This window comes from Oncorhynchus masou, chromosome 32 (assembly GCF_036934945.1).
Source record: "Oncorhynchus masou masou isolate Uvic2021 chromosome 32, UVic_Omas_1.1, whole genome shotgun sequence".
Taxonomy (NCBI): domain Eukaryota; kingdom Metazoa; phylum Chordata; class Actinopteri; order Salmoniformes; family Salmonidae; genus Oncorhynchus; species Oncorhynchus masou.
In genome coordinates, this window is record NC_088243.1 from 27507450 (window position 1) to 27522662 (window position 15213).

Here is a 15213-nt window from a genome sequence, read left to right on the forward strand (position 1 = left end):
CCAAATACAGACCTCCATGGGTTGATAAATTTGATTTCCATTGATAATTTGTGTGTGATTTTGTTGTCAGCGCATTCAACTATGTAAAGAAAATAGTATTTAATAATAATATTTCATTCATTCAGATCTAGGATGTGTTATTTTAGTGTTCCCAATATTTTTTTGAGCAGTGTATATATATATATAGAGCCATCACTAGCACATTAGAGGCTGCTGCCCTATATACATATACTGGAAATCACTGGCCACTTTAATAATGTTTACATAATTTGCATTACTCATCTCATATGTATATACTGTATTCTATACTATTCTACTGTATCTTAGTCTATGCCACTCTGACATTGCTCATCCAAAAATGTACATGTTCTTAATTCTATTATTTTACCTTAGATTATGTGTATTGTTACATATTCCTGCACTCTTGGACCTAGAAACACGCGCATTTCATTACACCCGCAATAACATCTGCTAAACATGTGTATGTAACAAATAACATTTGATTTGGCACATTTGTAACATATTGTACGTTTTGCAAATTCGTAACATATAATACGAAATGGGTAATGGACATCCACAAATTAATACATACCATACAAAATGTAACATATCATACTAAATGGAGTGTCTCGGATTTACATACAGAATAATATGAAGTGCTCTGAGGCTAGGTTGATGAACTAGATCCTGGTCTACTCATCTGGAAAACTATCTGAAGTCAATATAGAATCAAGAAAAATGCTGGCACCGATCAAATAGGCTGGATACCGTACAGTTATTGACCATGCATGCAGATATCTATATATAGTACCAGTCAAAAGTTTGGACACACCTACTAATTCCAGGGTTTTTCTTTATTTTTACTATTTTCTACACTGTAGAATAGTGAAGACATTAAAACGATGAAATAACACATATGGAATCATGTAGTAACCAGAAAGGTGTTACAAAAACCAAAATATATTTTATATTTGAGATTCTTTAAAGTAGCCACCCATTGCCTTGATGACAGCGAGCACACTCTTGGCATTATCTCAGCCAGCTTCATGAGGTAGTCACCTGGAATGCATTTCAATTAACAGGTGTGCCTTGTTAAAAGTTAATTTGTGGAATTTCTTTCCTTCTTAATGCGTTTGAGCCAATCAGTTGTGTTGTGACAAGGTAGCGGTGGTATACAGAAGATAGCCCTATTTGGTAAAACACCAAGTTCATATTATGGCAAGAACAAGCAAAGAGAAAAGACAGTCCAAGACAGTTTAAGACATGAAGGTCAGTCAATGCGGAAATGTCAAGAACTTTGAACGTTTCTTCAAGTGCAGTCACAAAAACCATCAAGCCCTATGATGAAATTGGCTCTCACGAGGACCGCTACAGGAAAGGAAGACCCAGAATTACCTCTGCTGCAGAGGATAAGTTCATTAGAGTGAACTGCACCTCACAGCGTTCAAGTAACAGACATATCCACTGTTCAGAGGAGACTGCATGAATCAGTCCTTCATGGTCAAATTGCTGCAAAGAAACCACTACTAAAGGACACCAATAAGAAGAAGAGACTTGCTTGGGCCATGAAACATGAGCAATGGACATTAGACCGTTGGAAATCTGTCCTTTGGTCTGATGAGTCCAACCGTCGTGTCTTTGTGAGACGCAGAGTAAGTAAACAGATTTCTGCATGTGTGGTTCCCACCTTGAAGCATGGAGGAGATTTTCTGGTGACACTGTCTGTGATTTATTTAGAATTCAAGACACATTTAACCAGCATGGCTATCACAGCATACTGCAGTGATATGCCATCCCATCTGGTTTTGGTTTGCACTTTAGTGGGACTATAAATGTTTTTTCAACAGGACAATGACCCAAAACAGACCTCGAGGATGTGTAAGGGCTATTTGACCAAGAAGGAGAGTGATGGAGTGCTGCATCAGATGACCTGGCCTCCACAATCACCCGACCCCAACCCAATTGAGATGGTTTGGGATGAGTTGGACCGCAGAGTGAAGGAAAAGCAGCCAACAAGTGCTCAGCACATGTGGGAACTCCTTCAAGACCGCTGGAAAAGCATTCCAGGTGAAGCTGGTTGAGGGAATGCCAAAAGTGTGCAAAGCTGTCATTAAGGCAAAGGGTGGCTGCTTTGAAGAATCTAAACTATGTTTTGATTTGTTCAACACTTTTTGGGTTACTACATATGTGTTATTTCATAGTTTTGATGTCTTCACTATTATTCTACAATGTAGAAAATAGTAAGAATAAAGAGAAACTGTTTAATGAGTAGGTCAATCAATCAAATCAATCACATTTATTTAAAGCCCTTCTTACATCAGCTAATGTCACAAAGTGCTGTACAGAAACCCAGCCTAAAACCCCAAAACAGAAAGCAATGCAGGTGTAGAAACACGATGGCCAGGAAAAACTCCATAGAAAGGCCTAGAGTAGGTGCATCCAAACTTTTGACAGGTACTGAATTTAAAATCTCATGTATAAGAATTATTCTATTTAGATTGAGACAAAGTTTATGATGTGTTCGCAATGTCAGGCTTAACAATTTATAAAGGCGACTGTCTTTTGTGGAGTACCTTTCAGTTGCTTTCCATCCGTGAATTAGAACGCCTCCCGGGCAGTTGCTATGTCAACCGGGAAACGATCCTCTCGCATTCCCTCTCCCCTCCCCCTGGTTCCTCGGCAACATGTAACACAAATTCAGGAGGACACCCAATCCGGTAGACTTTTGTTGCTCTCTTGTTCGTGTGCACGGAACAATTCTTTCAGGAACACAACAAATGCTGCGTTTTATAATCTTATTGGAGTTCTGTTCACTCTCAAGGATCACTTATTTTCTAAAATAAAAGTTGCAACGCCTAAAAATATGGAGACCCTTCCTTGTATAAATAAAGGTGATCCTCGTCTAAAGCTGAAAGTGGAGAATAGAATGAAAAACATTTTTGTAACGCAATTTGAGGAAACTAGGTATGTTACAATCAACTTTTATAATCGTATGTATTATGCACGATAATTATAGCCCACGTGTTCACCTTCAGTTTTGCTAATCCTTCTGGCCACAATTATTATGCCTTGATGAACTTGAATTGAATAATCATATTTTAGGTGCATGACAATTGGATGCATCATGATTTGCATTTTAATTATATTGCACAATTATGCAGCTCAAGTTTAGTTGTAATGGACGACCAATTTCAGCACTACATTGCCATTAAAAGTTTGGATTATATATTTCCCCTGACATAGACAAGAAGATGAAAATGTCAATCACATACCTGTTATAACAGAGGTAAGTAGTCCTAATTAGATTAGATTTGAACACAAAACATAGGCCAGTGTCTTGGTGTAGATATATTTGATGTTAAGTATTCTTGTGACTAGTGATTTCCCATGTAGACTGCTAGCAGAGTCCTGGAGACAGGAGTGAACACATTACAGAGAACCCTTGTCCTGAAGAAGCAGGTGGAGGTGGATGAAGTGGATAGGCAGCTGGCACAGAAACGACAGGAATTCAAAGGCCGCATGCAGGCCCTTACACAGAGGAAGGCAGAGCTAGAGCTGAAACAGCAGGCAGTGAGTTACATTTAAGGAATATGTCCCAAGAGGGTGTGGTATATGGCCAATATACCACGGCTAAGGGCTGTTCTTCTGCACGACAACGCAGAGTGCTAGGACACAGCCCATAGCTGTGATATATTGGCCATATATTACACTTCCCAGACAAACCTTATTGCTATTATTAACTGGTTACCAATGTACCAACGTAAGAGCAGTAAAAATAAAATGTTATCATACCTGTGGTATACCACGGCTTTCAGCCAATCAGCATTTAGGGCTCGAACCACCTAGTTTATAATACACAATTCATGATGAGCTAAGCCATTTCAAATCCATGGACAGGTGAAATGATACAGATACTGTATAGGCTTAACATAGAACCAAGATATACAGTATTGACCTGCTTATGTGTACGTCATCTCTTGACTCTTTCCTTTGGGTTTATGATTTCACCCAGACTAAAGACAGAGCTAAGAAATTTGAGAAGTTTGTTGAGGACAATGAGGTAAAGCGCCGTCGGGCCCTGAAGAAGTACCAGGCAGCAAGGAAGCAGAACGATCTGAAGCAGAACGAGAAAGAGGAGTTCACTGAACAGCTGGAAAAACTGCAGGCCAGGTGAATGGGAGCTGGTTTTTGGATTGGGAAATTTCTTGCACAAATACTTGTTGGTCCCTCTTCATCTGATATCTTTTTTCCCAATCCCTACAGGCAGCAGTATTTAAAGGACAGGGTGACCAAGTATAAAATGTACGAAGACTACATGATGAAAATGTTAGATTTTCTCCCGGAGAGTAAGTTCATGTTTTTTGTAGTTGAATATACTGTATTTTCTTAGTTGATTATTTTAGTTGAATCAATACCTAGATCTAAAAAAACTATTGGATTGGATTGTTGCCTCCAACAAATAAACATAAAATGACAGTGTTGGTTGTGAGGTACAATACAATAAGTATGTTTGTTTCTTAACCTGCCTGTGAATGCAGATTATCTGGAGTATGGGGCAGATTCCCTGGTGATGCCCATCATTCGGCGCCATGATACCCTGTCCCTCACTCATCAGGACCTGGTGGAGCGCCTGGGCCAGCTGGTGGAAGAGCTGGAGCAGGGCCAGCGCAGCCTGGACAGCCTGAAGCAGGAGCATAACACCAACAAGCTGGTCAGACATTCACGTACAGTACCAATCAAAAGTTTGGACACACCTTTTCATTCCAGGTTTTTATTTTATTTTATATATTTTTTTTGCATTTTCCAATTAAGAACATTCAAAACAAAAGTGAAAAGATATTAGACAACGATAGGACAAAGTGACAGTAACAGACGAGCATAACAACAACAAAAATAATAATAATAATTATATATACAAACATACAATAAGAAAAAAATAATAACGAGACATTGGATCACCAGCCGTAGGCTACATATTATACATTACGTGTGAAACATTATGTGAGGATTATATATAGATTCAATCAATGAGATGTAGGGGGAGATTCTCCATATAGTCAAAAGGTTGCCAAATTCTGTAAAATGTCTTTAACTTATTCCTCAAGCAGTAAGTGATTTTCTCCAAAGGGATACAACTATTAACTTCCGATAGCCACATTGCAACTGGCAGGGAGGAATCCAATTTCCATTTCAAGGCAATACATTTCTTGGCAATCGCTAGCAATATTTCTGTTAGCTTTATAGTATGGCTTTGCCTAAGATTGGTGTTAGTAAAGTTACCCAGTAGACAGACCTCCGGGTCTAAAGGGAATGCAACCCCATGAATTGAGGATATGGTATCGCATACCCCCTGCCAGAAACCGTGTAGTTTTGAACACTGCCAAGTGGAATGGAGGAATGTTCCTTCATCTGAGCCACATCTAAAACATAGGGAGGAGTTATCTGGGTTGAACTTGTGCAGTCTAGATGGGGTGATATAGAGCTGATGGAGGAAATTAAACTGAATCAGTCTGTATCTGGAGTTCAATGTGGATGTAACACCATCCCTGCATAGGTCACTCCATAGATCCTCATCAAGATCAATACCCAGATCTTTTTCCCATCTAAGTCTGGGTTTATCTAGCTCAGGCAGTGTTAGTCCTGACATAAGAGCATCGTATACATGGGAAATGGTCTTGAACAGTGGTTGGTCTGCGTGGCAGAGTTGTTCAATAGGTGACATCTTAGGTAGGTTCCATTGTCCCTTGAGAGTCACCCTAATAAGGTTTCATAGTTGTAGGTAGCTAAAGAAGTCCCTGTTAGGCAAGTGGTATTTCTGTTTCAGCTGATCAAAAGACATAAGAACTCCCTCCTCATAACAATGTTGTCCAGAAGAGTGATCCCCTTATCAGACCATGGTCTAAAGTTACTATTCTGGAAAAACATGGGGATCAATCTATTGTTCCATAAAGGGGCCAGGGATTTTCTTTATACTGTTTTCTACATTATAGACTAATAGTGAAGACATCAAAACTATGAAATAACATATATGGAATCATGTAGTCACCAAAAAAAGTGTTAAACAAATCCAAATATATTATATACTCCAGGCTGTGTAAGAGCTATTTGACCAAGAAGGAGACTGATGGAGGGCGGAATCAGGTGACCTGGCCTCCACAATCACCTGACCTCAACCAAATGGAGATGGTTTGGGATGAGTTGGACTACAGAGTGAAGGAAAAGCAGCCAACAAGTGCTCAGCATATGTGGGAACAAGACTGTTGGAAAATTCCTCATGAAGCTGGTTGAGAGAATGCCAAGAGTGTGCAAAGCTATCATCAAGGCAAAGGGTGGCTACTTTGAAGAATCTAAAATCTAAAATATAATTTGAATTGTTTAACACTTTTTGGGTTACTACATGTGTTACTTCATAGTTTATGTCTTCACTGATATTCTACAATGTAGAAAATAGTAAAAAATCTAATCCCTTGAATGAGTAGGTGTGTCCAAACTTGACTAGTACTGTACATGCTTACATGCTGACCAGACTGCTCGCATCAAATCAAATCAAAGTTTATTTGTCACGTGCGCAGAATACAATGAAATTAAATGCTTACTTACAGGCTCTAACCAATAGTGCAAAAAAGGTGTTAGGTGAACAATAGGTAAGTAAAGAAATAAAACAACAGTAAAAAGACAGGCTGTATACAGTAGCGAGGCTATACAAGTAGCGAGGCTACGTACAGACACCGGTTAATCAGGCTGATTGGGGTAGTATGTACATGTAGATATGGTTAAAGTGACATATGCATATATGATGAACAGAGAGTAGCAGTAGCGTAAAAGACTGTTGAGAAGCCTTTTTGTCCTAGACTTGGCACTCCGGTACCGCTTGCCATGCGGTAGTAGAGAGAACAGTCTATGACTGGGTTGGCTGGGGTCTTTGACAATTGTTGGGCCTTCCTCTGACACCGCCTGGTGTAGAGGTCCTGGATGGCAGGCAGCTTAGCCCTAGTGATGTACTGGGCCGTATGCACCACCCTCTGAAATGCCTTGCGGCCAGAGACCGAGCAATTGCCGTACCAGGCAGTGATGCAACCATGCTCTCGATGTTGCAGTTGTAGAACGTTTTGAGGATCTCAGGACCCATGCCAAATCTTTTTAGTTTCCTGAGGGGGAATAGGCTTTGTCATGCCCTCTTCATGACTGTTTTGGTGTGTTTGGACCATTCTAGTTAGTTGTTGATGTGGACACCAAGGCACTTGAAGCTCTCAACCTGCTCCACTACAGCCCTGTCGGTGAGAATGGGGGCGTGCTCGGCCCTCCTTTTCCTGTACTGCACAATCATCTCCTTAGTGTTGGTTACTTTGAGGGATAGGTTGTTATTCTGGCACCACCCAGCCAGGTTTCTGACCTCCTCCCTATAGGCTGTCTCTTCATTGTCGGTGATCAGGCCGGTTGTGTTGTATGCAAACTTAGTGATGGTGTTGGAGTCGTGCTTGGCCATGCAGTCGTGGGGGAACAGGGAGTACAGGAGGGGACTGAGCACGCACCCCAGTGTTGAGGATCAGTGTGGAAGATGTGTTGCTACTTACCCTCACCACCTGGGGTTCGGCTCGTCAGGAAGTCCAGGATCCAGTTGCAGAGGGAGGTGTTTAGTCCCAGGATTCTTTGCTTAGTGATGAGCTTTGAGGGTACTATGGTGTTGAACACTGAGCTGTAGTCAATGAATAGAATTCTCACATAAGTGTTCCTTTTGTCCAGGTGGGAAAGGGCAGTTTGGAGTGCAATAAAGATTGCATCACCTGTGGATCTGTTTGGGCGGTATGCAAATTGGAGTGAGTCTAGGGTTTCTGGGATAATGGTGTTGATGTGAGCCATTACCATCCTTTCAAGCACTTCATGGCTGCGGACATGAGTGCTATGGGTCTGTAGTCATTTTGGCAGGTTGCCTTTGTGTTCTTGGGCACAGGGACTATGGTGGTCTGCTTGAAACATGTTGGTATTACACTCAATCAGGGACATGTTGAAAATCAGTGAAGACACCTGCCAGTTGGTCAGCACATGCCCGGAGCACACATCCTGGTAATCCGTCTGGCCCCGCTGCCTTGTGTATGTTGACCCGTTTAAAGGTCTTACTCACATCGGCTACAGAGAGCGTGATCACACAGTCACCCGGAACAGCTGTTGCTCTCATGCATGCCTCAGTGTTGTGTGCCTCGAAGCGAGCACATAAGTGATTTAGCTTGTCTGGTAGGCTCTTGTCACTGGGCAGCTTGCAGCTGTGCTTCTCTTTATAGTCTGTAATAGTTTGCAAGCCCTGCCACATAAGACGAGCGTCGGAGCCAGTGTAGTATGATTCAATCTTAGCCCTGTATTGACACTTTGCCTGTTTGATGGTTCGTCGCAGGGGGTAGCAGGATTTATAGTAAGCTTCCGGGTTAGAGTCCCGCACCTTGAAAGCGGCTGCTCTACCCTTTAGCTCAGTGCGAATGTTGCCTGTAATCCATGGCTTCTGGTTGGGGTATGTACAGTGCCTTGCGAAAGTATTCGGCCCCCTTGAACTTTGCGACCTTTTGCCACATTTCAGGCTTCAAACATAAAGATATAAAACTGTATTTTTTGTGTGAAGAATCAACAACAAGTGGGACACAATCATGAAGTGGAACGTCATTTATTGGATATTTCAAACTTTTTTAACAAATCAAAAACTGAAAAATTGGGCGTGCAAAATTATTCAGCCCCCTTAGGTTAATACTTTGTAGCGCCACCTTTTGCTGCGATTACAGCTGTAAGTCGCTTGGGGTATGTCTCTATCAGTTTTGCACATCGAGAGACTGAATTTTTTCCCATTCCTCCTTGCAAAACAGCTCGAGCTCAGTAAGGTTGGATGGAGAGCATTTGTGAACAGCAGTTTTCAGTTCTTTCCACAGATTCTCGATTGGATTCAGGTCTGGACTTTGACTTGGCCATTCGAACACCTGGATATGTTTATTTTTGAACCATTCCATTGTAGATTTTGCTTTATGTTTTGGATCATTGTCTTGTTGGAAAACAAATCTCCGTCCCAGTCTCAGGTCTTTTGCAGACTCCATCAGGTTTTCTTCCAGAATGGTCCTGTATTTGGCTCCATCCATCTTCCCATCATGGTGCTTGCTTACGGAGCTGTGAGGGGAACGGCACCGCAGTACCTCCAGGCTCTGATCAGGCCCTACACCCAAACAAGGGCACTGCGTTCATCCACCTCTGGCCTGCTCGCCTCCCTACCACTGAGGAAGTACAGTTCCCGCTCAGCCCAGTCCAAACTGTTCGCTGCTCTGGCCCCCCAATGGTGGAACAAACTCCCTCACGACGCCAGGACAGCGGAGTCAATCACCACCTTCCGGAGACACCTGAAACCCCACCTCTTCAAGGAATACCTAGGATAGGACAAAGTAATCCTTCTCACCCCCCCCTTAAATGATTTAGATGCACTATTGTAAAGTGGCTGTTCCACTGGATGTCAGAAGGTGAATTCACCAATTTGTAAGTCGCTCTGGATAAGAGTGTCTGCTAAATGACTTAAATGTAATGTAAATGTAATTTTCCCATCAATCTTCCCTGTCCCTGCTGAAGAAAAGCAGGCCCAAACCATGATGCTGCCACCACCATGTTTGACAGTGGGGATGATGTGGTCAGGGTGATGAGCTGTGTTGCTTTTACGCCTAACATAACGTTTTGCATTGTTGCCAAAAAGTTCAATTTTAGTTTCATCTGACCAGAGCACCTTCTTCCACATGTTTGGTGTGTCTCCCAGGTGGCTTGTGGCAAACTTTAAACAACACTTTTTATGGATATCTTTAAGAAATGGCTTTCTTCTTGCCACCAGATTTGTTCAATATACGACTGATTGTTGTCCTATGGACAGAATCTTCCACCTATCGCTTGCACAGTGCTCCTTGGGATGTTTAAAGCTTGGGAAATCTTTTTGTATCCAAATCCGGCTTTAAACTTCTTCACAACAGTATCTTCGACCTGCCTGGTGTGTTCCTTGTTCTTCATGATGCTCTCTGCGCTTTTAACGGACCTCTGAGACTATCACAGTGCAGGTGCATTTATACGGAGACTTGATTACACACAGGTGGATTGTATTTATCATCATTAGTCATTTAGGTCAACATTGGATCATTCAGAGATCCTCACTGAACTTCTGGAGAGAGTTTGCTGCACTGAAAGTAAATGGGCTGAATAATTTTGCACGCCCAATTTTTCAGTTTTTGATTTGTTAAAAAAGTTTGAAATATCCAATAAATATCGTTCCACTTCATGATTGTGTCCCACTTGTTGTTGATTCTTCACAAAAAAATACAGTTTTATATCTTTATGTTTGAAGCCTGAAATGTGGCAAAAGGTCGCAAAGTTCAAGGGGGCCGAATACTTTCGCAAGGCTCTGTATATACTTATAAAAAAACAATGAGGAGATGGGAGAGGTGGGACTTGCTGCGCATCAAGCGTCACAAATAGAAATTAGTTCTATTTTAGCGCCTGACTACGCAGACACTCTTTGACACACGCGAGCAGTGTGGGTGCAATGATTGAATAACATGTAGGTGTACATTTATTTTGCAACTCTCGTGCACGCGATGTGAGTGGTGTGGTCAGCATGTTAGAAATACATGCACAGAGCCTTCAGAAAGTATTCATACCCCTTGACTATTTCCACATTTTGTTGTGTTACAAGCTCCCGAGTGGCGCAGCGGTCTAAGGCCCTGCATCTCAGTGCTAGAAGCGTCACTACAGACCCTGGTTCAATTCCAGGTTGTATCACAACCGGCCGTGATTGGGAGTCTCATAGGGCGGCGCACAATTGGCCCAGCGTCATCTGGGTTAGGGTTTGGCGGGAGTAGACCCTCAATTTAAATAAGAGTTGGTTCTTAACTGACTTGCCTCGTAAATAAATGGATTAAATTCAGATTGTGTCACACAATACCCAATATTGTCAAAGTTCAAATTAATTAGAAATGAAAAGCTGAAATGTCTTGAGTCAATAAGTACTCAACCTCTTTGTTATGGCAAGCGTAAATAAATTCAGGAGTAAACATTTGCTTAACAAATCAAATATTAAGTTGCATGGACTATAGTGTTTAACTAGTTAAATAAAGGTTAAATACAGAATAAAAATATTCCTAAAAGTGTATCCTGTTTGCAATAAGGCACTAAGTAAAACTGCAAAAATAAATGCACTTTATGTCCTGCATACAAAGAGTTATGTTTGCATCAAATCGCAGAGATTGAACAGTCGCTGAGATTATATACTGGAAATCAATACAAAATAGGCTACTTTGATGAATAACCTATATAGCCTATAGATCAGATCAAGGACCCAAGCGACCAAAAGTATGTGGACACTCGTTCGTTGAACATCTCATTACAAAATCATGGGAATTAATATGGAGTTGGTCCTCCCTTTGCTGCTATAACAGCCTCCACTCTTCTGGGAAGGCTTTCTAATAGATGTTGGAACATTGTTGCGGGGCTGTGCTTCCATCCACAAGAGCTTTAGTGAAGTTGGGCACTGATGTTGGGCGATTAGGCCTAGCTCGCAGGCAGCGTTCCAATTCATCCCAAAGGTGTTTGATGGGGTTGAGGTCATGGCTCTGTGCAGGCCTGTCAAGTTCTTCCACACCGATCTCGATAAACTGTTTCTGTATGGAACTCGCTTTGTGCAGTGGGGCGTTGTCAAGCTGAAACAGGAAAGGGCCTTCCCCAAACTGTTACCACAAAGTTGGAAGCACATAATCATCTAGAATGTCATTGTATGCTGTAGAGTTAAGATTTCCCTTCACTGGAACTAAGGAGCCTAGCCCAAACCATGAAAAACAGCCCCAGACCATTATTCATCCCCCACCAAACTTTACAGTTGGCAATATGCATTGGGGCAGGTAGCGATCTCATGGCATCTGACAAACCCAGATTCGTCTGTTGGACTACCAGATGGTGAAGCTTGATTCATCACTTCAGAGAAGGCATTTCCACTGATCCAAAGTCCAATGGCGGCAAGCTTTACTCCAGGCCTGCCGACGCATGGTGATCTTAGGCTTGTATGTGGCTGCTCGGCAATAGAAACACATTTCTTGAAGCTCCCGACTAATTGTTTGTGCTGACGTTGCTTCGTGAGGAAGTTTGGAACTCGGTAGTGAGTGGTGCAACTGCGCTTCAGCACTTGGTGGTTCCATTCTGTGAGCTTGTGTGGCCTACCACTTCGCAGCTGAGCCGTTGCTTCTCCTAGACGTTTCCACTTCACAATAACAGCACTTACTGGGGCAGCTCTAGCAGGGCATAAATTTGACGAACTGACTGGTGGCATCCTATGACAGTGCCACGTTGGAAGTCACTGAGCTCTTCAGTAAGGCCATTCTACTGCCAATGTTTGGCTATGGAGATTGCATGGCTGTGTGCTCGATTTTATACACCTGTCAGCAACTGGTGTGGCTGAAATAGCCGAATCCACTAATTTGAAGTGATGTCCTCAAACTTTTGTATATGTAGTATATGTTGAAAACACAAATGCAGATTTTTGAAGACTACGCTCTTATTTATTTTTCAAAGAGAGCTTGCTTTTTTTCTAAAATGAATAAATCACATTTTTTTCTCACCCATCGACACACAATACCCTATAATGACAAAGTAAAAACATGTTTTTTGAAATTTTAGCAAATTAATTGATGTCATTTATACAAGTATTCACACCCAAGTCAAGACTTTTTAGAAGCACCTTTGGCAGCGATTACAGCTGTGCGACTTGTTGCAGATTATGTGAGTAAAGCACATCTTTACTTCTGAATATATTTAGGCTTGCCATTACAAAGGGGTTGAATACTTGACTTAAGAAATTTCAGCTTTTCATTTTTTATTAATTTAAATTCAAAAGGCACTCACACACCTGAGCAATCTAATTTGCAGGTGCATGGCAACAATTGAACAAGATGAAGGAAAAAGGAAACCGTACACTGCTCTAGATAGTATCACTGATATTTAATAAGCTTACGTATCGACCTCACGGCTCTGACGAAGCCCGTGAGGTCGATACATAAGCTTATTAAATATCATTAATTTAAATTCTAAATTGTGTCAAAAAAAATCTAAATTAAATCCATTTTAAATTCAGCCTGTAACACACCAAAATGTAGAAAAAGTCAAGGGGTGTGAATACTTTTGGAAGGCACTAATTTACTATACACTGAGTATACCAGTGTATTGGAATGCCTTTCTAATATTGAGTTAGAACAGCCTCAATTTATCAGGGCATGGACTCTACATGGTGTTGAAAGCGTTCTACAGTTATGCTGGCCCATGTTGACTCTAATGCTTCCCACAGTTGTGTCAAGTTGACTGGATGTTCTTTGGGTGGTGGACCATTCTTGATACACACGGGAAACTGTTGAGCATGAAAAACCAAGCACTGTTGCAGTTGACACAAACCGCCTGGCGCCTACTACCATATCCGTTCAAAGGCACTTCAATCTTTTCTCTTGCCCATTCACCCTCTGAATGGCACACATACAGTACACCAATCCATGTCTCAATTGTCTCAAGGCTTAAAATCCTTCTTTAACCAGTCTCCTCTTCATATACACTGATTGAAGTGAATTTAACAAGTGGCATCAATAAGGGATCATAGCTTTCACCTGGATTTACCTGGTCAGTCTGTCATGGAAAGAGCAGGTGTTCTGAATGTTTTGTATAAGGCCTCTGGCATTGTTTAATGTATGCATTTAAAAAAACCTGTGTGCTTGGTTATTCACTTTTCTAAATACGCATTTCAAATGTATAATCCAACTTCCGTATATGTTTGTAAAATGTAAAAAGTACAAAAAAATACAATAATATTGTGTCTGCGTAGAGCTTGTAGTAAGCTTTAGACTGTGTGCTCTTCCCTCGTCGGAGGCAGATGATGAACAGGGATCTATCTGAACTGCAGACCCAATGGGACAGAGCCAAGGAGAAGAACAACCAGACTGAGATAAAACTGATGATGCACCAAGGCCAGTCCAGAGACCAGGTCTGAGCACCACCACCATTTTACACTAATAACCAATAATAATACCATAATAAACTCCACTCCACCTCTCTTGTCAGGTTGAGGAAGTGGGTTGCCTGCTGATAGCTGTGAAGAACCTTGCAGAGCAGTGCTACTTACAGCACTATGGGCCTCTGGAAGAGATAGACATCCTGACGATGATGGATATGGTAAAGGTAATGTCTAATTGCATTGTTATTAGTATTTACCTTGACATTAGTCCCCATTTGTTCTTACACTTAGTTTATATAGAATTTTTTATATATTTTTTCTTCTGAATTACAGATTTTGTATACTGTATTCATATCTTGTCTCCCCAATCAAGATTGCAACTACCAATTTATTATATTACTTACCATATTTCCAGGAATACATTCTGGAGAGGGCAGACATCGAGATGAGAGCAACACGACTGATAGACTCAGGCACCGTATTGACGAGTGCCACAGAGCACAGAAGATCATTGAAAAACATTAACAGTAAAACACAACTGAAGAGCACCAGCAAGACCAGTGGGAGGAGTGGACTGTCTAGTTGATCAATGCCGAATAGACATTTTGCAGGTTTGTGGAGAAGCACACAAATACAATCATGTAAGTGCACGCACGCACCTGCATACGGACACAGTAAAGGATGCGAGTGCAATAGAAGTTACTTTCAACTTGTTGTTGTAGTAGTGTTATAATTGTATAGTTCTTTGTGGTGATAAGTTAAAGTTGCTGATGAAGGAAATTGCTGTGGTTGTAGTCCCAAAGAAGTTGTACATGCATTTCTCATATAGTCTAATATAAGATTGATGATTGAAATTTGTTAGGATGAATTCAAATATTAATTTGTTTGCTTGATTTATTTCAGAATATTACAAGTTCTCTTTGATATTATGAATATAAACAGTTGAAGATGGGTTGTGGCTGTTGTTTTTTTGTGGAGTTAAATTGCAAAACATTTACCAAGTTGAGGGAAGTTCCTATGGTGGTTGTAATCCACCGAAGTTTGAAAATACTACAATAGTAGGCTGACAGACAAATCTAGGCCCATTTATGGACATTTCGGGGAGGTTCCTCAAACAAAAATAATCAATGTCCCAAAGATACTGGTAACGAATGTTAACCCTTTTGTCTGTCAATGTACTGTCCCTTTAAACACAAAGCACGTGGCAGTTCTAAATATCCGGT

The 15213-nt window shown here is 41.2% G+C and overlaps 1 protein-coding gene across 1 annotated transcript; it reads left to right on the forward strand.

Annotated features, from left to right (window-relative positions):
- The first annotated feature begins 2718 nt into the window (after window positions 1–2718).
- si:ch1073-416d2.4 (coiled-coil domain-containing protein 42 homolog) lies at window positions 2719–14942 on the forward strand. Its single transcript, XM_064955624.1, has 9 exons — window positions 2719–2964; window positions 3244–3286; window positions 3394–3570; window positions 4013–4170; window positions 4264–4346; window positions 4539–4711; window positions 13910–14020; window positions 14098–14214; window positions 14406–14942. Exons 1-9 carry the CDS (start codon window positions 2864–2866, stop codon window positions 14574–14576), a joined length of 1134 nt encoding a protein of 377 aa, XP_064811696.1. The 5' UTR covers window positions 2719–2863; the 3' UTR covers window positions 14577–14942.
- Window positions 14943–15213: the final 271 nt, after the last annotated feature.

Excerpts from the sequence above, each read along its gene's own strand:
- si:ch1073-416d2.4 (XM_064955624.1), top strand. The coding sequence starts at position 2,864 with ATGGAGACCCTTCCTTGTATAAATAAAGGTGATCCTCGTCTAAAGCTG. Across the intron at positions 2,965-3,243 it reads ACGCAATTTGAGGAAACTAG|ACAAGAAGATGAAAATGTCA; the intron begins GTATGTTACAAT and ends CCCCTGACATAG. Across the intron at positions 3,287-3,393 it reads ACATACCTGTTATAACAGAG|ACTGCTAGCAGAGTCCTGGA; the intron begins GTAAGTAGTCCT and ends TTTCCCATGTAG.